Here is a 23736-nt window from a genome sequence, read left to right as displayed (position 1 = left end):
TTGTTTAGGGGTCAGTTTGAGCCTTGAAGTAGAGTTGTGTGACTATAGAAAATCAAATGAAAAACATTCAGAGGATCTGTAGTGCAAAACATTGAAGACGATTTTTATTGTTCACAGTTAAACGCAAGCAACTGCTTTTAAGAACTTTGTTTTTTCAAAATCTCCAGCTCCAAAAGGAATCCCAGGTCAAGCTTTCCATTCAGTTCACGCTTGATTGTACCTTCTATATTGGGTTTGTTGTAGCCCCTACTACTATACTGTTGGCATTAAAGTGGATTGTTGAACATGCTTTAGATAGCAAGGCAGAGTGAATAACAGCTGAAGTTCACAGTGGACAACAGGATTTATGACCATTTAAAACACATGGAAGAACCCAAAAGAAAGAGGCAATTCTAACTGTCATTGGTCTGTAGGACCAACAAGAATCAATTGGCAGAGACTTGTTTTTTTCTTTTCAGACTCACTGTAGCTATGACAAGAGGATGACACATGCAAACCTTTTAATACAGCAATCAGCCCTTTTGAGAGACACCCAGATACCGAACTAGAATAGGAGCACTTGGTGAGGTCAATGAGTAATTTTGAAATGGTTGTATTCTATATCTGGTAAATGTTTGGCACTGTCTTTCTGTACACTTTCGGTTAGTGAACTCAAACAGAAAATACTGCTGCACACAGGTTGATGTACTGCAAATTATTTGTCAGAATTAACATAACAAGTCTGATTTAAAGTCAGGATAAGTGGTTATCAGCAGCAACATTAGTTGCAGAAAGTTACAAGTACTTTAAGTATCATATTTGTCACTACTTATAAAAAAAAAAAACATTTCTAAATGATTGCAACATGACTTAAACATACACTTGCATGCACTCTCCCTCTTCAAACACATACTAAAGGTCATTTCTGTCAGGAACATAATGAAACCAGCATGGAAAAAAAGCAATCCTCCTCCTATATTTTATCTACAATGAAACAGTCAAACTCCCACGTTCCTTCCCAAGCATAGCAGAGGAGTTGGACTCATTGACAACAATCTCATACTTGGCACAGCTACTCCCCAAGCCTTGAGGATCACACCACCCCAACCCACCTCCTTCACACATCATCAGTACTGGTGCTCAAGACAATAGCCAACCAAAACCAGGCTTTCATAACCATCCCTTTCTCACACTCTACAAGACTAACACATACGAATGAAAAGGCCCTCTCATACTTTTCTTAGTGTTTTATACTCGTCTAACTTGTTTTGAACCCAATATGGTGTATTCTTATAACTTCAAACAACAAATTTGGAACTAGGGTCTCTATTTATATGAAATTGTTTCTGGAAAAAATAACTCCCAGCTGTCTAAGTATATAAAATGCCTAAGTATAACTGCAGTCAGACCAGATAGATAATGTGGTCTCTGCTGGTAGATTGTAAAATGATCTTATTTAAACCTTCATTCCCATCTTTACATCTGGGATTAAATCAATCAGTGGTTCAAATCCTGTTGTCCACTTGAGGGAATGGGATAACACTGAATTTAACAGAGCTCTGTCTTCAACTCTTACGGTTCTACTGCTTGTAGCTCTTGCTCCAGACAACCTCTTCTCTCGCAGTTTGGTGTCTCTAACTGTGCTCTTATTGCGTTTCGTTGTAGTCCATGATCCTAAATTGCTGTTGCTGTCTGGGTTGTGCTTCGCTGGCCACTGCCACTGCCCCTCCCCTTGCTCCTCCCATTTCCCTCGTAGGACTCTCCTGCTTGATAGCCCTTTGCCTGGTTTCAGGTGGGTGCTCCTTGGCAGGCACAGTGAGAGGGGCCCCTACTATAGAGGCAGGGACAAGGGTAGGGGTTGGGACAGGGGCAGAGACAGGACATGTCAGAGCATTCCCCAGTGGGGGAAATAAGGGCTCCACACACAGCTCAGTCTTCAGGCCCTGTGAAAGGCCGGCCAGGTGGGGGGGCTCCTCGTCACACTGGCTTTCGCTCTTGTTCCGGAATAGCTCCCGCGCCCTCATGCCCAGGAAGCTGTTGGCGCTGGGGTAGGAGCCAACGGTGAGGGGGACGGCGTCAGGGGGCAGCAGGGTGGCGGCCAGGGGGGCATGGGGACAGGAAAAAGAGGGCTCCACAAGGAGAGGCGGGGGGATGTCCTGGGTGCTGCTGGCAGAGTTGACAGGGGGAGCTTTAGGTGGGTTGTTCGCCTTTGGTTGCCCTGGCAATAAAGTGCTGCCGTTGCCCCGTGGGGACTGATATGGTCTGCTGTCATCAGACCAGTCATTGGTCCCCAATGTGACAGGTCCATCTGGTTCCATGATACTGCCATTACCATAGCGACAGAGGAAAACATGGAGGGTGATTACTTTAATATACATTTGGCTTCCAATGGCACAAATACACATTTCTGCATGTGAATTCACAGCAATAAAATAAGAAAATGTAACTAACAGTTTGACAGCCATCTTACCAAGAGTCTATAGGAGGACCAGGATCGGTACTGCTGCCCCCTGCTGCTGAGGGTGTGGCAAGACAGGCATGACCCTCCATCTCTAGTCTGCTATAGAGGTGCAGCAGCTCCGTTTGCAGGAGCTGCGTCGCTCTCCTCTGGGCCTGGTACCTGCTCTCTGACGCCTGCAGCTCGCCCCTGCACAGACCGATGGATATGTTCATATCACACACTTACTTACAGAGACAAGCTGCTATGCTAACACACACATTTGTACAGAAAAACACAATCCAACTGCTTTGATGCAAATAAGTCTGAGGCCTTTTCCACCTCTAAACCCAGAGCGCACATACTTGGCCTGGCCCTTGACATCCTCCAGGAACTTCTTCTGCTCCACGATGAGGTGTTCCTTCTTGGTGAGCTGAGTCTCCAGCTCGCCCACTCTCTGCTGCGCTGCCTCCAGCTTCTGGCCCTGCTGCAGCAGGCTCTGCCTCAGCCGCTCAACCTCCTTCCCCCAGGACGCCTGCACCATCTGGGCCTCCTGCAGGGATAGAGAGATGGTGGTGGCGACAGGGGACTGTAAACTAGTTTGGTATCTATAAGTTGTTGGTCTTTTCCAAATACATACGTATGGGAACAGGCCTCAGACAACTTTTACTACAATGGAACACAATATGGAAGACAGGTATTCTCTCATGGTGGTTACAGAAAGAGAAATCCATAGCAACTTTTCACTGATTCAGATTCGACACATGCTCTACTATCGAGTCGGTTATTCCCCCCCCGTCGGTGGCCCTTGGCCCCCCCCCTACCTTGGTGTTGTCTGATCCCGTGTGCTGCTGCTGCAGTACATCCAGCTTGTGGGCCTCCCCCAGGAGCAGCAGCTGTTTGTTCAGGAAACTCATCTGCTGCTGGGTGCTCTCACTGGTGCTCAGCTGAAGAACACACATAACCAATCAGAAGGGAGACAAACCCCACAAAGCCCTCTGTTTGGTTGATTTATGGAAACAAAAACACCAAGCTTCTTAGTCCTTTAATCGATGCACATAAAGACTGATACTTTACAGAGCAGAGCAAGTAGAGCTAGGTGAAGTGCCTCACCTTGATGGTCATCTGGTTGAGAAGGTGCCCTGTGTGACACACCTTGTTGTTGGCCCTCTGTAGATCTGCCTCCAGGTCGTTCATCTTCTTCTGATACTCATTCAACAGACTCTGGAGAGGATATTCCAGAGCAGAGATAATTCAACACAGTGCATGGAGGACTTGATATACGGTATTCTGTGTGTGTAAATGTGGTCATGCGTCTACCTGCAGTTCCTGGTTCTTGGTGTAGTAGTCGTCCCGGCCCTGTTGTAGCTGGCGGACCTGGCTGTGTAGTCTGGTGACCACGGTCTCTCGGTCATCCCACAGCTGTCTGCAGCGCTGTTGCTCCACCTGCAGACTCTCCTTCAGAGTCACCACGTCCACACTCTGCAGGTTCAACTGGTCCTTCTGCAGGCAGACACACAAAACAGGGAGCCAGGATGACACACCACTCACTGTTTCTGAAGTAATCTACAATGTCATATGATTTAATAAAACAGGTTTTTTCTCTCCACCATATGCAACACAGAGGAAAACCTACAATACTCTACTGAACCCTCACATGCATGAGTGAGTATAACCAAGTCGGCGAGTGAAAATGGGTCAAGAGCAGGCGCCTGCTTCTTTCGGATTCTTTGAATGATAACCGCTTTGGCAGTCAGGGAGGTTGGAATCTCCAAACAGATTTGCGCTGGTTCTGAGAAGCTACGGGACAAATCCAGGGAAGGGAGGAGCGTTCATTACCATGGCGTTGTTCTGCTCTTCCAGTGCAGTGGCGTTGATGACGCGGCGCAGTAGACGTCGGTTGCGGACGGCGTGCTGCTCCCTCTTGTAGCGCTCGTACAGCAGCTGGCTGTGCAGCAGGAGCAGCTGGCTACGCAACGTGTGCAGCTCGTCCAGCGGAGCAGAGCCTGGGGCAGGGAGGACAGGCACACAGAGGGTTAATGACCAGGAAAATGGTGTGGTCATAGATAGATAAATCAGGATAATAGACTATTTACACAGAGTGTACCAAACATTACGAACACTTCATATTGAGTTGCTCGATTGTATTTCTGAACTTATTTCTGATTATTCCTACTCACAGTTCCATCTCTCCCTCTACTGCTATTATGGGCTAAAAGATCTTGGACATTGATTATTCATCATCTTTTATTAAAGCTGTATGACTAGTGCACTCTATGTAGTCAAACTAACAGAGGAAAGAGGGGACTGAGTAGGTGTACATAAAATAAACTGTCAGATAACATTATTTTAATTTTACACCGAAGCCTCAGTCATTCCGGGAGCTCTTGGTGGAGTCGACTTCACAATCACTTATACATTACTTCTATAAGTTGTATAACCAGGGGATCTTATTCAATTCCAATATTTGGCAAGCGGAGAGGGAGTTTTGGCCCAGACAAGGCTGTTATACAGTGATCAGCAGCTGGAGATGGTTAAGACAGAGCCCCTTGTATCCATCCAGAGAGGATCGGATTCTCATATAGCATCTAGGATCATGTGAACTCTGCTTGTCTTTATTATTGCTATTCTACCTCCAAGGTACTTAATGAGTCCAGGTTTTTTCCAGGATCCAGGAAAAGGGGCTTAGCTGGATGCCATGTTTTTGGAATATTTTATACAAAAATTCTCCATGACTGTCCAGCTTTTACTTTGGTGATTATTAGTTCTCAAAGATGATAGTAGAGAAGAAAAAACATGTCCATATCCTTCATACATACTTTATATCAGGTTTTAGTTGTTTAAGTTTACTGAAAGCATTTCCATCCCGAAAAAGTATAATAAAAATGTTTCAGAAGCCAAGGATTTCAATGGCAGAAAAGTGTGAGCATATTGTCAAATGCCCTCTGTTTCTGCATGATGTAGGAAAACTACATTGTAGTCATTGTATGGTAAACACATCATGAGGCCTAAATAGCCTGAAAGCTTTCAGAGATCCCCTGTTGCACTAGCTAGTCCAGTGTTCCTGCAGTGCTCTGGTGCTGGTTCTATACCTCCAAAATGTGTCCAGTCAGCTGACTTGCTTGGCAAAGGTAATCTGTAAGAGAAAAAAAACAAAACAGGGGCAGCTCAACAGGGGCAGCATTGGGACAGTACATCAGACCCCATATAAAAAGACCCGAATGGTAGATCCCAGCCTTCTCGACCCATCTGGGCTTGGACACACTTGTGTGTGTGTGTGTGTGTGTAGGCCCTCTGTCCCAGTGAATTACATCCCTCAAACAGGGCATGGTCAGCCAATCATCTTTGGGGAAGATACTAAAAAGAGGTGGGGGGGGGACGTGCAAAGCCAGATAGTTCTGCACAGAACGCCAACTCTGCTGACACGGTCTCTGCTGTTGTATTATTGGTTTAGGAGCGAGGACTGTGTGTGTGTGTGTGTGTGTGTGTGTGTGTGTGTGTGTGTGTGTGTGTAGGAGGGGAGTGGAGTGTGTCAGACAAAGCATGTAGTTCTCCACTGAGCATTTCCTGTGGGCTAGGGCAGTGGACTGGAAAGAACCCAGCGAGGTTCACATCACATACACTCAGTCTTCCCCTTGCGTCCAACACATACAGCACACAGAAACCCCATGTTCTTGGACTAGGTACTAAGACAACCCATTAATGGTTTTGATAGACTGATTGGCATAAAGTTGATCAGACAGTTGTGACCGGATAGATAATAAAAGCTGGGCCCCTCACCTCTTGAGCACCTTGTCGTGGGTGTCGCTTCCCTGCTGAACAAGGTGATCTAGCACCTCCAGGGGGGAAGCAGTCACCATCCCCTCGCCCTCCTCCTCCCTGTCCTCCAGTCCCTCCTGCTGCTGGCACATCCTCTCCAGGGCAGCTCTGCCCCGGGCTTCCGACGTCCTCCTCCCAACGAAGAGGGATGCAGCCCGGGGCAGAGCCAGGTCAAATAGGGCCTCGTAGGGCAGGGAGGGGTTCTTCATTGGGCGGCTTGGCGAGAAAAGGCCACTGAACTTGGCCACCTCGTCCTCCAGGGCAGAGAGGCTCTGGTGGAGAGGGTGTTGGATGGGGCTGAAAGGACACACGGGTTCAATAGACCAGGACTGGTCCAGGGCCGAGCCCCTGCTACTATCCCCACCTCCACCAATAGCCCCCTGGGCATTCTCCAGTGCATTGTCTGAGGTTGACACAGCATTGTGGGGGTCCTGGGGCAGCACGGGGCCGCCCAGTGGGGGGTTGGGCAGAGGCTTCTCCTGGGTACCTGTCAGGGTCTCGGTGGTGCGGTAGAACGGGGAGTCAAAGACCCTCAGGCCGGCCAAGTCCCGCATGTCCTCTGTGATTTTCAGGAGCTCCTCTGAGATGACAGCTGGTGAGTTTTTGGAGAAGTAAAACGGGAGACATGAGGCTTGTAGTGGAACAGGCTTTTGAGTCATTGGTGACTATTTCTATGAAATGTACACACACAAAAGTATATGGACACAGCTTCAAATTAGTAGATTCGGCTAGTTCAGCCACACCCGTTACTGACAGGTGTATAAAATCAAGCACACAGGCACGCAATCTCCATAGACCAACATTGGCAATAGAATGGCCTCACTGAAGAGCTTAGTGACTTTCAACATGACACCGTCATAGGATGCCACCTTTCCAACAGGTCAGTTCGTCAAATGTCTGCCCTGCTAGAGCTGCCCCGGTCAACTGTAAGTGCCGTTATTGTGAAGTGGAAACATCTAGAGGCAACAACGGCTCAGCCGCAAATTTGTTGGCCACACAAGCTCACAGAATGGGACCGCCGAGTGCGGAAGCGTGTAAAAATTGTCTGTCCTTGGTTGCAACACACACACCAAGTTCTAAACGGCATCTGGAAGCAACATCAACACAAGAACTGTTCGTTGGGAGCTTCATGAAATGGGTTTCCATGGCCGAGCAGCTGCATACAAGCCTAAGATAACCATGTGCAATGCCAAGCGTCAGCTGGAGTGGTGTAAAGCTTGGACTCTGGAGCAGTGAAAACACGATCTCTGGAGTGTTGAATAACAGTTCACCATCTGGCAGTCCAACAGACGAATCTGGGTTTGGCAGATGCCAGGAGAACGCAACCTTCCCCAATGCATAGTGCCAACTGTCAAGTTTGGTGGAGGAGGAATAATGGTCTGGGGCTGTTTTTCCAGGCCCCTTAGTTCCGTAAAGAAGAATCGTAGCGCTACAGCACACAATGACATTCTAGAAGATTGGACTCTGGAGCAACTTGGCAACTTTCCATATCAATGCCCATGATTTTGGAATGAGATGGCCGACGAGCAGTGTCCACATACTTTTGGTCATGTAGTGTATATGGTTCACTCTCATTCAACTGAAATGTTATGTCAACCTCATTTAGACCAGCTCACTCCCATTCTCAATCCTTGTACTCACTCTCTTCCCTCTCCTTCTCTGTCCTCTGCTGAAGCTCCTGCTCCTTCATAAAGACTGACAGCGTCTTGGAAACGGTCTCACCACCACCATCTAGTATGCAAAAGACAGCCAATAAACATTGTTTTATGTAAAACAGAGAACATGGACTGACAATGTTTAAAAACCAAGGACTTTGCAAAAAGCATACAAATTGTAATATCCATTTCCACATATTTTCATGACGACTGACCTCTGTTGATGACTTCTCCCCCCTTTTCAGGATCTCTGATTGGTTCCTGCCTCACCAGGCTGGGTTTAGCTGCTTCTACAGGGTGACTATCCTGAAAATGAACAGTTGTGTTATTCAGAAGTTTTTATTTAACAAGGAAGTCCTCCCAAGTTCTCTACTTACTACACTACAAAAGGCCAGAATGCCCATTGTGGGAATTGATGTCATACTGTACCTTCTGTGGTGGACTGGTGGTGTTGGAGAGCAGGGGAGCAGGGATAGGGAAATCAGAGGGGGTGTGGGGCGGGGAGGATGTGGCAGGAGTGCTGGAGGCAGGCGTGCCTTTGCCACCTGCTGACAGAACCCAGCAATTAGAAGAAAATACCAACCAAAATGTCATGTAGGATTAACACTAGAACTGTTAAAGCAGTCATTTTCACTGCGCATATATATATATATTTTTTTTAACAGCCATTTTTTAAGTTCCCCTCCATCCTGGACTTTTCCTGAATAAGTCTACATACGGTCAGTGTTAGAATATTAATATTAAAGTTAGAACCAGTTTTAGGAGGGCATGCAATTTTTATTAAATGGTTTTCCCACGTTGACCCTCCCAAAAAAAAAGTTACAAATAAAAATAGGGCCTGCTCAGCTCCTTGTTCCAACAGTTGAAAGTGTCCAGCTGATAGTCGCCCCGTTAACGGCCTCGAAACTGAACAGAAACTATAACGAAAATAATTTCACACATAACAGATGAAAAATATTAAGTCAAGTATGATGGGGGAGAATGGGTGAGTTGATGAGAGAGAGAAAGTGAACAATGCCTAATTATGTAATCACCAATTGTGAATGAAGAACAGGGCGGGCCATTCTATTGTATTGATCCATTGAAATTACACGGAACAAAAATAAAAACGCAACATGTTACAATAAAGACTTCTGAGTTGCAGTTCATATGAAAGGAAATCAGTCAATTGACAAATTCATTGGGCCCTAATCTATGGATTTCACATGAACAAGAAACACAGATATGCATATAAAAAAAAACATATGCATATGTTGTTTTTTTAAAAGTAGGGGCGTAAAAATCAGAAAACCAGTCAGTATTTGGTGTGACCACCATTTGCCTCATGCAGCATGACACATCTCCTTCGCAGAGTTGATCAGGCGGTTGATTGTGGCCTGTGGAATGTTGTCCCACTCCTCTTCAAATAGCTGTGCGAAGTTGCTGGATATTGGAGGGAACAGGAACACGCTGTCGTACACGTCGATCCAGAGCATCCCAAACATGGTCAATGGGTGACATGTCTGGTGAGTATGCCAGGCCATGCAATAACTAACATTTTCAGCTTCCAGGAATTCTATACAGATCCTTGAAATGGGGTTATGCATTATCATGCTGAAACATATGGCGGCAGATGAATGACACAACAATGGGCCTCAGGATCTTGTCACGTGCATTGATTTTTATGCATTTGTTGTCCGTAGCTTATGCCTGCCCAGATCACAACCTCACCATGGGGCACTCGGTTCACAACGTTGACATCAGCAAACCGCTGGCCCACATGATGCCATTCACGCTGCCACAGTTGATAACCGGGATTCATCTGTGAAGAGCATACTTCACCCACGTGCCACCGAAGGTGAGCCTTGGCCCACTGAAGTTGGTTGTGATGCCGAACTGCAGTCAGGTAAAGACCCGGTTAGGATGACGAGCACGCAGATGAGCTTCCCTGAGACGGTTTCTGACAGTTTGTACAGAAATTCTTTGATTGGGCAAACAGTTTCCTCAGCTGTCCTGGTGGCTGGTCTCAGACGATCCACAGGTGAAGAAAGCCGGATGTGAAGGTCCTGGGCTGGCATGGTTATATGTGGCCTGCGCTTGTGAGGCCGGTTGGATATACTTCCAAATTCTCTAAAACAACATTGGGAGGCAGCTTATGGTAAAGAAATTAATATTCAAATCCTTTGGACCGTGCATTTTGGTGTATTTTATTTATAAAAAAATAAGTGCTACCGTGTTCCAACACATATGCTTTCAAGTTGTAACAAAACACAGTCCACAGAAATGTTTTATTGAACACCTGATTAAAACTGTTTAGTTTTTACATAATCCTACTGTATTACTTGAAAAAAAAAAAAAAAAAAAAAAATCTATCAAATCTATTTAAAGCACACATGTGGTAATATAGCCTTGTAGACCATTTAAATCAGTTTAATAGAGAAACTGGTTCCACAACACATTTTTGAAGTGTAAAGAGACATTTCTGGTATCAAATCTGACATTCCCAAGCCACTTCGAGGTAGTGTGGGACACTTCTTCACCACATTACCCCCGCTGACTGGTACAGTGTAAAGGCAATTGCTTTCCAATGCCAGTCTATTTCTATGGTGCAGACACGCATAAAGTGTGAAGGTGGCTAATTTAAGAGTACTGTCTAACAAAACAGAGGGTGTTATTTAATGGAAGCCTCTCCAACATAATCCAGGTAGAGTCTGGAATTCCCCAGGGCAGCTGTCTAGGCCCCTTACTTTTTTCAAACTTAACTAAATACATACCACTGGCATTGAGTAAATCCAGTGTGTCTACGTATGTAGATTACTACACAGCGAGTGAAATCACTGGAACACTTAAGAGCTGCAGTTAGTTTTAGAATGAGTGGCAAGGAATAAGTTAAACCTAAATATAAAAAAAATAAAAGCATTGTATTTGGGACCAATCATTCACTAAACCACAACAATCTTGTAATAAATCATTTGGAAATTGAGCAAGATGAGGTGACTGAACCACTTGGAGTAACCCTGGATTGTGTACTGTCATGGTCAAAACATGTTGATACAACAGTACCTCACCAGATGGTGAGAAGTCTGTCCATATAAAGCCCTGCTCTGCCTTTTTAACGAGGCAGGACCAACAGGCTCTAGTTGTCACACCTGAACTACTGTTCAGTCGTGTGGTCAGGTGCCACAAAGAGGGACCTCGGAATATTACAATTGGCTCAGAACAGGGCAGCATGGCTGGCCCTTAAATGTACACGAAAAGCTAACAATAATATACATTTAAAATCTCTCATGGCTCAACGTGGCAGAGGGATTAACTTCATCACTACTTGTTTTTGTAAGAAGTGTTGACATGCTGAATGCACTGAGGTGTCTGTATAAACTACTAGCACACAGCCATGCATACCCCACAAGACATGCCACCAGAGGTCTCTTCATAATCCCCAAGTCCAGAACAGACTATGGGAGGCACACAGTACTACATAGAGCCATGACTACATGGAACTCTATTCCACATCAGGTAACTGATGCAAGCAGTAGAATTTGATTTTTTTTTAAACATAAAAATATACCTTGTGGAAAAGCGGGGACTGTGGACACACACGGATGTCGTATTGTAAATATGTGATCGTGAAGTATTTCATTTTACCTTTAACTAGATAAGAACAAATTCTTATTTTCAATGACGGCCTAGGAACAGTGGGTTAACTGCGTTGTTCAGGGGCAGAAAGACAGATTTTTACCTCGTCAGCTCTGGGATTCGATCTTGCAACCTTTCGGTTACTAGTCCAATGCTCTAACCACTAGGCTACCTGCCACCCTATAGTAGTGGCCTGAGGGAACACATTAAATGTATTGGGTAAAGTGTTATGAAATGTCGTAATATTTTAAACTTTATAACTGCCTTAACGTTGCAGGATCCCAGGAAGAGTAGGTGCTGCCATGGCAGGAACTAATGGGGATCCTTAATAAACCCCAGGAAGAGTAGGTGCTGCCATGGCAGGAACTAATGGGGATCCATAATAAAACCCAGGAAGAGTAGGTGCTGCCTTGGCAGAAACTAATGGGGATCCTTAATCAATACAAAGTGTAAACAGAAAAGACAGATCGTATGTCATAGTATAAAGCTGTAAAGACGCATGTTGGGATAATTTTCTACAGCATATCATACAAATCAATATTGTTTATTCAATCTATATCAATCCCACAACACTTAATTCAGTCAAGGGAACCATTAGTTATCGACCTGATAAAGATGAGCAAAATAAATAAAAATAAATACTGAGCTATTTTGTATGCAAAAAAAAGGGGGGGGGGAAATTATATTTTATGCTAACACAACTGCTCAGAGAAATATTTTGTAGTCAAAATTATTGGCACCCCTGTTTTCAACACACCCTGCGAGGGTAAGGACAGACCTTTTCTCAAATCTTTTATGAGATTGGAGAACACATTGGGAGGGATATTAGACTATTGGTCCTGCAGGGGCCCTTGTTAAGGTCAACAGCATCATGAACTTTACCAAGTAGCCAAAAAGCTGGTTGCCTCTGCCAGGAAGATGGACACTTGGCTGCAAGTGAATCTTTCAACAACACAATCATCCCAAGCACTAATCAAAATCCAAAGAAATGGGTAATTGTCCATAAAAATAAAAATTTTGCAATGGCCATCTCAGTCTCCGGACTTGACCCCATTGTAAACCTGTGGTTTGAATTGAAGAGGGCAGTCCATAAGAACAGATGAAGGATATCAAGGATCTGGAAAGATTCTGTATGGAGGAATGGTCTAAGATCCCTCCCAATGTGTTCTCATATCTAATAAAACATTTATCGCAAGGGGAGGGTGTTAGTTTACTGAAAGCAGGAGAGGCAATCATTTCAACCCATATATTTTGTATTACTTGTTAAACAAAAAGTGCATACAAAATAGGTCATTATTTGTATTATTTATTTTAGTATTTTTTGCTCCTCTTCATCAAGGGTACAAACAATAATGGACCTGACTATGTTGTAATAGTTGAATGATCCCTTGTCACCTGATGTGCTGTGGACACGGGGGCCTGGGAGGTGAGAGGCACTATGGGAGAGCTCTTGGTTGGGTGACATGCCCCTAGAGGAAGGGGGAGTGGCCATGCCACACTGGGAGGAAGGGCTCCAAAGTTCCTTTACCCCACAGGTGGAGTCAGGTTCAGAGCTAGAGTTCTATAGGAAGACATTCACAATGTTACAGGTTAAGTGATAATTACACATAATTATACTGAAATGTTTGATAAGGACAGATGTAGTATACTATAAAATTGTATCTGTAAATTAGGTTAGTGTTTTCCAGGATCTCAGTTTCCTACCGACGAATCCTCAGACAGACCCAGAGGGCTGAACACCAGAACCCCTTGCGTGGGTGGCTCACAAAGAGAGGGACAGACAGTGTTGCCAGGGCAACCAGCTCCTGTGACAGACCATAGTAGAGTGGCAGGGCGGGGACATGTTTTCTGCTTTCTAAGGCCTGACACCACCGCCCGCGCCAATGATTCAAAGCCCCACCCACCCACCCTGAAGCACTCCCTCCCACCACTCCTCTCTGAAATAAAGGGGGCGATTCATAGGCCCGGAGAGGGGGGTGCAGTGGAATCAGGGACAATCGACTAACCAGCATCTGACACAGCCAATATATCAAGTGTAAACAAACTCGGCAAACCAAGAAGTGAATTAGAGAAGAAGCAGCAGATAGCAATGGCTACCCACTCAGGCTGACAGTCTCCAACAAATCCTGTTTCCATCTAGGGACTAATCTGGACACAATTACTATAGGTCAGTGCAGTGAAATGTTGTGCAACATAAATGCTGTGTGACTGTGTTACCTGACTTCTGGAGGTCTGGGGGCTGCGATACAAGGACTGTGCCCCTGGGAGAGGGGCCAGGGACAGGGGAGGTGGCAGTGGCTGGCGGGGGGTAGAGAAAGGGGTTGAAGAGGAGCTTCCTGTGGGGAGGAGAGGAAAATAATCAAATCAGTCTGACTCACTGACTACCATATCCATGTGTTAAATCTTCCATTCATTCACCATTATTATCAACAACACCATCACCTCATGACAAGTCATAATTACACTCCAACTAACGCGTCTGGAAGCCAAACAACATTAGACACATTTCAGATGATTAATAGTCTGAGCATTCACGTGACTCAGAAAAACAGAACACATTTTAGACATGAACAATGAACAGTGAGAGCACCAATCAAACTTATGACATTCCTATCCACCAATGGGAGGTGAGGGAGGGGGGTTCTCACCGTAGCTGTTGTGGAAGTCTGTGTAGGGGCTGGAGATGGACTCTTGTGGCCGAAGCTCCGGGTGGGGGTAGAAGTTCCCGGGCATGGTCGCATAGCCCTCCTCACACGACGCCTCCTTGGGGTCCAGAGACACTTTGGCACACTCTATAACGATGTCATGAATCTCAAACTTTTTCCACCTGCAGAGGTCCAGCATGGTCAATCACATTGAGGAAAACTATGTAATAATATTAATCTCTAATTTGTCAGCAGATAAGCTCTTTTCTTGGTTGACAGAATATGGTGCAAAAACAAGTGAGTGAAGCTGGAGAGCTGTGATTGACTGACCTGGTGGGATCAAGCTCATGGTCTTTAGTTCCAGTCACTAGTTCTGGATGTATACGGACATGTTCCAGCATTGGCTACAAAAAAAATACATAAAAAAAAAAAATATTGGGGAAAGCACAAAGGATCAGATCAATTTCTAAGGGTAGAACATCTTCCTGAAGCCAAAATCAATAGAATAAAAATCTAAATTAAATATTGCTCAAAATCTCAACTCTTTCACCTTCACCACTTCCTCAAAGGTGTCCACGTTCTCCTTCATGTTGTAGTGGGAGCGCAGGTAGGACACAAAGTTGCAGGGGTACATGCCGTAGAGACGGTGGAAGAGCGAGTAGATACTGGCGTGTAGGTGGATGAGATACACCTCGGAGATGTGCCCTGGGGGAAGCAAGAGTAACATGATGTCAGGTCAGAGGCAGTGTGAACAAAAACAGTCCATCTAAAACCATGCCTGGCTCTCAACCATTTCCAATATTTTTATGGTCTTCTATCTTAATAAAATAGCTCCTCTGAGTCTTTTCTCAGGGATTACCTGGGTTCTTCAGGTTCCAGGAAGCTAGGCGACCAAAGATGTCAAAGAACTCATACAGGTGTTGTTTGCCAGCGTGGGGGATCATGGGGAGCAGAGTGATCAACACCAGGACTCCAGTTATGAGGACCACCACGTCTAAATCAGTCTGTACAGAACGGGAAGAAAAACATTCAACATTAGCATACATATGAAAGATGTCCAGGACACTCGATTTAATAAGCTTGTGCTTCCAAGTATATATATTTTTTTTAAACAAAAGCTTTCTATATAGGAGACCTCTGTGCCCAATGGCCCATCTTTCCCTCTTACCTTGAGGCATTTAAGCAGTGAGAGAAGCAGCGGGTAGCGGGAGATCTTGTGGATCCAGGACGGCTGCTTGCGGACCACATGGCCTAGCAGGGTGAGGGTAGGCAGCCGGCAGGCCTGTTTGGTCATACACTCGTTCATCTTGTCCAGTAGGTGCTGTGGTGGGTAAATTAAAAACATTGAGCTATAAGACAATCATATGTATTCATTGTTTCACAATGCATGAGTTTAAGTTATTGAATTAACATCTGATGAAAAATGGGGTTACAGTCTCTTGCAATATAAGGTGATGGTGGGGTTTGGCAGATCTCACCTTATCATGTGGCTCTCTGACTGAGGAGAGAATATGAATGGCCTGGGCCGAATTAGTCTCCAGGAAGTAGTCCACCAGTCCATTCAGCAGCATGGCCCCTCGCTCTGCAGAGAGGAGGGAATAATTAACATAGTCCCAACATCCACATTATGGCTGCATAATTGAAATGACCAGAGCCCTCTAATACAATCAGAGTACAGGATAAAAGGTTGACTGACCAAGTCAGACTGACCAAAACAACTTATTAAAAAGCCAAGTTCTCACCAGTGCTGAGATGCTCATTGATAAGGCCTTTAATCTCCTCCAGTTGGTGGATGTCAGAGGACTCCAGGAGAGGGAGGAGGTCCCCTACGTTGGGCTGCTCTCTCGCCATGGTGACAGTGGTGGAGGGGGAGGTGGTGGTAGGAGGGGGTGTCTCTCACAGTGTCCTGCCTGGAGGGCTCCCTGAGCCTCCGGCCAATACAGTCTCCAGGCACCACTACAGGACAGGGCAAGCAACAGGACAGGGTTAAACCTGACTCAACACAAGTCAGAGAACTTCAGTGATATGGAGGTTATTAGATACAACTTCACACTGCCGGGATTCTAGAAAAGCATCAATTGTATTAACATATGATTATGACCCTTGTAAAGCCTAATCTAAAAAAAGTCACAGCGCACAGACAAAACTAAGGAAAATAGCAATGTTATTAATGACACCTACTGTAGCTAGATACATAATGGTATTATTAGGCTTGTTACAATGAATCTCCTAATTGCTAAGGGTATATACATAAAAGATAAGGCCACTGATAGGTACAGTGTGCTTTTGATATTGCCATGAGAAATCTAGCACAATAGTTTCAAAGCAGTGAAACACTGACAAATTCTAATAAATTTCTCGGACCCCACTTGGCCCAACGGAACAGACAAAAACACAATCTTAGTCATCTCTGTGCCCACAACTTAAACAACCATGCTTAATACAAGAGTCAGAGAAAATAATCTCCTCTCCAGCTAACAGCGGTTTGTCATAATATTCTGAGCGTTCACAGAATCGCTCTCCGTCTCAGTGACTCAACCTTTCAAAGGAAAGAGGCCAAAGGAGGCATCCAAATCTCCAGCTGACAAGTGGGCATAAATAATTATGATAGGAAGGTCAATATCACCCAGATGTCAATCACCCATGGTCCCTGGTGGGTAGGACAGTTGGGCCAGTAAGGTTGCTGGATCAAATCCCCAAGCTGACAAGGTACAAATCTGTCATTCTGCCCCTGAGCAAGGCAGTTAACCCACTGTTCCCCGGGCGCTGAAGATGTGGATGTCAATTAAGGCAGCCACCGCACCTAATATTTAGAGGGGTTGGGTTAAATGCGGAAGACACAATTCAGTTGTACAAATGACTAGGTATCCCCTTCTTCCTATTTGTGGGAGAAAAACAGCAAGCATGTTATTGTTTTCTTAAATCCTAATCCCATTCCAATGCCTAGCCTATTTCTGACACTCCATCTTGAAACTAGGCTACTCCGTTTGAATCTTTATGGTGTCAGTGTGTGGCCCTGCTGAGATGAAAGGTTGACAGGCAGGCACAACTGTTAGCCTATAGACTACTCTGTTACTGAGGCTCTCCCCCACTAGTCTCCCAAGGTATCAATTAGCTCCTTGGTCTTAGCATTGGTCTAGGGTTTTAATATTTGTTTTACTTTATTTAACTAGGCAAGTCAATTAAGAACAAATTATTATTTATGTTGGCCTACACCGGCCAACTGTGCACCGCCCTATGGGACTCCCAATCACAGCCGGTTGTGATAAAGCCTGGATTTGAACCAGGGTGTCTGTAGTGACGCCTCTAGCACGGAGATGCAGTGCCTTAGACCACTGCGCCACACGGGAGCCTAACGGGTGTGTTGAATTGAATTAGGGTGTTTTCAGTCAGTGGCACAACCAGGAACAACCCTCGGAGTGACCTCAAGCAGCAGCAGCTCTGGAGAACACAAAGAGCCTTTATGCAGCCCCATGCACTTCCATGTAAACACTGGAAATTACATTTGGCTGTGTGCAAGCCGTTAAGCACCACCCTCATTCTCTCACAAATCATTTCACAAACAAAATCCATTTGAAGCCTTAGGCTAGATCTATGGACTCAACTGGACTAGGATTTTATAATAATTCTGTTATTGATCCCTAGTCCTAACCACAATCTGCAACAATGGACCTGATTTTTTAAAATTTCACCTTTATTTACCCAGGTGGGAGAGTTGAGAACAAGTTCTCATTTACAACTGCGACCTGGCCAAGATAAAGCAAAGCAGTGTGACAAAAACAACAGAGTTACACATGGAATAAACAAACGTACAGTCAATAACACAATAGAAAAACCTCTATACAGTGTTTGCAAATGAAGTAAGGAGGTAAAGCAATAAATAGGCCATAGTGGCAAAGTAATTACAATTTACACTGGAGTAATATGTGCAGATGAGGATGTGCAAGTAGATATACTGGTGTGCAAAAGAGCAGAAAAACTAAAACAAATATGGGGATGAGGTAGGTAGTTGGTTGAATGGGCTATTTACAGATTCGCTGCAGCTGTACACAGCCATCGTTAAGCTGCTCAGGTCGCAGTGGTGGGTGGTATATGGGGCTTTGGTGACAAAATGGATGGCACAGTGATAGCCTACATCCAATTTGCTGAGTAGAGTGTTGGAGGCTATTTTGTAAATGACGTCGCCGAAGTCAAGGATCGGTAGAATAGTCAGTTTTACGAGGGTGTGTTTGGCAGCATGAGTGAAGGAGGCTTTGTTGCGGAATAGGAAGCCGATTCTGTTTAATTTTGGATAGGACATGCTTAATGTGAGTCTGGAAGGAGAGTTTACCGTCTAACCAGTCACCTAGGTATTTGTCCACATATTCTAAGTCAGAACCGTCCAGAGTAGTGATGCTAGTCGGGCGGGTGCAGGCAGTGATCGGTTGAAGAGGATGCATTTCATTTTACTAGCATTTAAGAGCAGTTGGAGGCCCTCGGAAGGAATGTTGAATGGCATTGTAGCTCGTTTGGAGGTTTGTTAACAGTGTCCAAAGAAGGGCCAGATGTATATAGACTAGATGTCGACCGATTATGATTTTTCAACGCCGACACCGATTATTGGAGGACCAAAAAAGCCGATACCGATTAATCGGCCAATGTTTTTTTATTTGTAATAATGACATTTACAACAATACTGAATGAACACTTAATTTTAACTTAATATAATACATCAATAACATCAATTTAGCCTCAAATAAATAATGGTTTAAATAATGCAAAAACAAAGTGTTGGAGAAGAAATTAAAAGTGCAATATGTGCTATGTAAGAAAGCTAATGTTTCAGTTTCTTGCTCAGAACATATGAAAGCTGGTGGTTCCTTTTAACATGAGTCTTCAATATTCCCAGGTAAGAAGTTTTAGGTTGTAGTTATTATAGGACTACTTCCCTCTATACCATTTGTATTTCATTAACCTTTGACTATTGGATGTTCTTATAGGCACTTTAGTATTGCCAGTGTAACAGTATAGCTTCCATCCCTCTCCTCGCTCTTCCCTGGGCTCGAACCAGGAACACAACAGCCACCCTCGAAGCAGCGTTACTCATGCAGAGCAAGGGGAACAACAACTCCAAGTCTAAGAGCGAGTGACGTTTGAAATGCTATTAGCGTGCACCACGGTAACTAGCTAGCCATTTCACATCGGTTACACCAGCCTCATCTCGGGAGTTGATAGGCTTGAAGTCATAAGCAGCGCAATGCTTGACGCACAACGAAGAGCTGCTGGCAAAATGCACAAAAGTGCTGTTTGAGTGAATGCTTACGAGCCTGTGGCTGCCTACCACCGCTCAGTCAGATACTTGTATGCTCAGTCAGATTATATGCAATGCAGGACACGCTAGATAAACTAGTAATATCGTCAACCATGTGTAGTTAACTAGTGATTATGATTGATTTTTATAAGATAAGTTTAATGCTAGCTAGCAACTTACCTTGGCTTACTGCATTCGCGTAACAGGCAGTCTCCTTGTGGAGTGCAACAAGAGGCAGGTGGTTATAGCATTGGACTAGTTAACTGTAAGGTTACAAGATTGGATCCCCCGAGCTGACAAGGTGAAAATCTATCGTTCTGCCCCTGAACGAGGCAGTTAGCCCACCGTTCCGAGGCAGTCATTGAAAACAAGAATGTGTTCTTAACTGATTTGCCTAGTTAAATAATGATTAAATAAGTGTAAAAAAAACAAACCGGCCAAATCGGTGTCCAAAAATACAGATTTCCGATTGTTATGAACACTTCAGCACCTAATTAATAGGCCATTTCGATTAAATCGGTCAACCTCGAATACAGAATGGTGTCGTCTGCGTAGAGGTGGATCAAGGAATCACCCGCAGCAAGAGCGACATCATTGATGTATACAGAGAAGAGTCGGCCTGAGAATTGAACCCTGTGGCACCCCCATAGAGACTGCCAGAGGTCCAGACAACAGGCCCATCGATTTGACACACTGAACTCTATTTGAGAAGTAGTTAGTGAACCAGACGAGGCAGTCATTAGAGAAACCACGGTTGTTGAGTCTGCCAATAAGAATACGGGGATTGACCGAGTCGAAAGCCTTGGCCAGGTCGATGAAGACGGCTGCACAGTACTATCTTTCATCGATGGCAGTCATGATATCGGGTAGGACCTTGAGAGTGGCTGAGGTGCACCCGTGAAGATCAAAAACTGGATTTGCATAGCAGAGAAGGTACAGTGGGATTTGAAATGATCAATGATCTGTTCACTTGGCTTTCGAAGAATTCAGAAAAGGCAGGGCAGAGGGGGATGACTGCGGCCGCTTTCCAATCTTGAGGAGTCTCAGACGATACGAAAGAAAGGATGAACAGACTAGTAATAGGAGTTGCAACAATGGCAGCGGATAATTTTAGGAAGAGAGGGTCCAGGTTGTCTAGCCCAGCTGATTTGTACGGGTCCAGGCTTTGCAGCTTTCTTAGAACATCAGCTGTCTGGATTTGGGTGAAGGAGAAGCAGGGGGGGCTTGGGCCAGTTTATGCAGGGGGTGGAATTTAAAGTGTCCCAAAACTTTTTGTAATTAGTGCTGCAGGATGCAAATTTCTGTTTGAAAAAGCTAGCCTTTGCTTTCTTAACTGACTGTGTATATTGGTTCCTGACTTCCCTGAAAATTTGCATTGCGCAGGAACTATTCGATGCTTGTGCTCAGGAAGGAGGATAATGAGTTAGTCTATTGCACTAAATAGCCAACTGCAAAGGAACACCCTATCTAGCCTAGTAATGCAACTTGTATCATAATTTAGTGTATAGTAGCTACATTCCAAATACACTGATATTCCTTTTTATTTACGGTTGCATATGATGAATTACCTATGGCCATCTAGTTATACAACAGAATATGCCTACAAGTAGGAATGTGCTGTAATATCAAATGCAATGAGATATAACGTTAGCTAGCTAAATTAGTACCTATGACGCCTACGCCCCAAGCTTTTCTCAAAATGTGATACTGAAAGCAGCTGCAAGATTGCAAGAAGTTGCAGCTGAATACAACAAATATATCTAGCTAGGGAACGTTACATCATTCACCTGTAACGGGCCATGTAAAAATCAATCTGCAGTCAAAAGCAAACTAGCCAAGAATTCTCAACTACAGTATCGAGGAGTTAAGTATTATTGGCTAAACGCTAGCTAGTTGCGTCGCCAGCAAGCAGACTACTGTAGCTAGCTAACGTTATCTGGAATGACCACTTACTGTCGTAAACAACTTAGGGGGAACAATGGGCAGGGCTCGGTTTATTGTATCCGAGTATCTTACATTAGTTCATCTTGGCAAGCTGAAAACTATTTCAACAGATGCATGGTCATGAAAGTAGCTAACTAGCTACGACTCAAACCATTATTGTCATCGTCTACAGAAATAGAATTAACGTTAGCTGACAATCCAAAAAAAGTCATTATAAACAGCTACGGCGAAGGGAAACAAAACATGCATTTGACAGTCATGAAAGAACATCAGAAACACATAATACCCACGCCTTATATTAATGACATTTTAACATCTGAAATTCACCATTATATATTTAAGTACCTCAATACATGGAGCTGTTTACCTGTCAGAGTCGCTGCACTCCACAGGGCGCCGCCATCTTGAACACCTCACAGCCCCTTCCTCTGCAAGCAGCCTCCGCTGACTCGCACGCAAAGTAATCCCTGAGACATTCAGTCTCTGTAGTTGCACACTGCCTAGTCTATTTATCTAAATAACGCTACAGCTACGCTTATTCAAATTGTTCAATTCTGCTGTAATCATATTTTAGTGCACCAAACGACTAATTTCCTCACTCTACGAGAAATGAAGCATTGTTTTTCTCAGGTGGAGGGATGAGTTTATATGTAATGCGTTTTCGCGTGACTCAGGTAGTGAGCGCATGCGCTCAACAGAATGGACACATTAGGCGTTATCTGTAGCACTATATTGAATAACTCCAATATCATATCCCATACTCACCTCACAAATTGAAATCTGCAACACAGAAATATTTTCTAAATGTTAGCTGATGGTGTTATTAGCCTACATAGGCATATTTATACAGATCAAACATTACCCAACATAAACCAAGCATTCCACTCAAAGCAGTTTTAACTACTTTTTGGGGCCCATTATTAGGATTTCCTTGACTACAGTTACTACAGATATGATTAAGAAAGACTTGTGAACATCAATCTAATTCAGGAGTTCCCAACCTATTTCACACAGGGTCCCCTATTTCACAACCAAAAAAATAGCTGGAAAGAGAGAAGACATGGTTTTATGTTCAACTAGGCAAGTCAGTTAAGAACAAATTCTTATTTACAATGACAGCCTACCAGGGAACAGTAGGTTACTGCCTTGTTCAGGGGGAAAAGGGCAGATTTTTATCTTGTCAGCTCTGGGATTCAATCCAGGAACCTTTTGGTTACTGGCACAACGCTCTAACCACTAGGCTACCTGCCGCCCGTAAACCATGCCTCCCTTCTTTCTATTAGCTTTTTATAGACACTTCATTTTATTAACTAAATTGTGTCCTGAAAAGTGCAAAGTAGGCAAGGGATAAAATACACAGTCCTGTTTACCTATTAGAGTTTCTGCAGTCCACACGTGTTATGGAACGAACAATGGCATTATGAGATGACAGGTAGCCTAGCAGTTAGAGCGTTGGGCCAGTGATCGAAAGGGCGCTAGTTTGCAATATCTTAGCCGACAAGGTGAAAAATCTTTTGAGCTGCTCTTGGCCCTTTGAGCAACGCACTTAATCCAAATTGCTTCAGGTAGACTCTGGCTTTGACCCCACTGGGATATGTATAATACATATATGTGTGATGTAGGAAAAACTTAAGCAACCACAAACATTTTGGCTTGTAACTGTTGGGCAAATAACCAAAAGGTTGCTGGTTCAAAACCTGGTGCTGACAAGATGAAAAAAATATGTCACTGTGCCCTTGAGCAAGGCATTAAACCCCAATTGCTCCAGGGGTGGTGGACAATGGGGACCCTGGCTGTGACCCCACTCTCTTTTGGTATCTCTGGGGGAGTTGGGATATGCAAGAAAGACATTATCCACTACACAATTATGTGTAACAAGACAAATGTAAGCACCCCCCAAATTATTATCATCATTTTAGGTACATTTCTATTGTGGGGCCGTAATTGGATGACTTTTATTCTGATTACTTTTATTTTGATAGCGGATGCTGTTGAACCGGGACTGACCACAGGCACAACAGTCTCTTGCCCTGACTCCCTGCATTTTACACACATGCACTCCGTCACATAAGCACGAACACACACACACCACATGAATGCTGCAACTGGACACCTATTTATTTTACAACACTATGTCTATTTAATATTGCACAATCTATTACACAATTCCCTGGCACGTGTAAATATCTTACTTCAATTTGTTTGAGTGCCTTCTTGTATTATATTTGAGCTAATTTTAATCCTATTTCTATCCATTGAGCTTTAATTTTTTGTACTCTTTTATTCACTTAATTAGTCTACTATTCTACTGTTGTTGCATTGTCAAGAGGTAAAGATGCAAGTAAGCATTTC

At 44.2% G+C, this 23736-nt stretch overlaps 1 protein-coding gene across 1 annotated transcript; it reads right to left on the bottom strand.

Moving 5' to 3' along the window:
* Nucleotides 1-77: 77 nt before the first annotated feature.
* LOC112230526 (hamartin-like) lies at nucleotides 78-22031 on the bottom strand. Its single transcript, XM_042311263.1, has 22 exons — nucleotides 21752-22031; nucleotides 15893-16106; nucleotides 15629-15732; nucleotides 15319-15471; nucleotides 15010-15154; nucleotides 14701-14855; nucleotides 14481-14554; nucleotides 14154-14332; nucleotides 13723-13841; nucleotides 12901-13066; nucleotides 8320-8435; nucleotides 8106-8196; nucleotides 7877-7966; nucleotides 6197-6827; nucleotides 5509-5552; nucleotides 4256-4422; nucleotides 3737-3919; nucleotides 3530-3640; nucleotides 3241-3363; nucleotides 2782-2969; nucleotides 2450-2626; nucleotides 78-2301 (listed from the first exon to the last, which is right to left on the bottom strand). The coding sequence occupies exons 2-22, from the start codon at nucleotides 15999-16001 to the stop codon at nucleotides 1626-1628; spliced, it is 3801 nt and encodes a 1266-aa protein (XP_042167197.1). The 5' UTR covers nucleotides 16002-16106; nucleotides 21752-22031; the 3' UTR covers nucleotides 78-1625.
* Between the last annotated feature and the right edge of the window lie 1705 nt (nucleotides 22032-23736).

The sequence above is a fragment of the Oncorhynchus tshawytscha genome, linkage group LG33, assembly GCF_018296145.1.
Source record: "Oncorhynchus tshawytscha isolate Ot180627B linkage group LG33, Otsh_v2.0, whole genome shotgun sequence".
Classification (NCBI taxonomy): Eukaryota; Metazoa; Chordata; class Actinopteri; order Salmoniformes; family Salmonidae; genus Oncorhynchus; species Oncorhynchus tshawytscha.
Note: the sequence above shows the minus strand (reverse complement) of the source record. Positions and strands in the feature narration are given on the sequence as shown.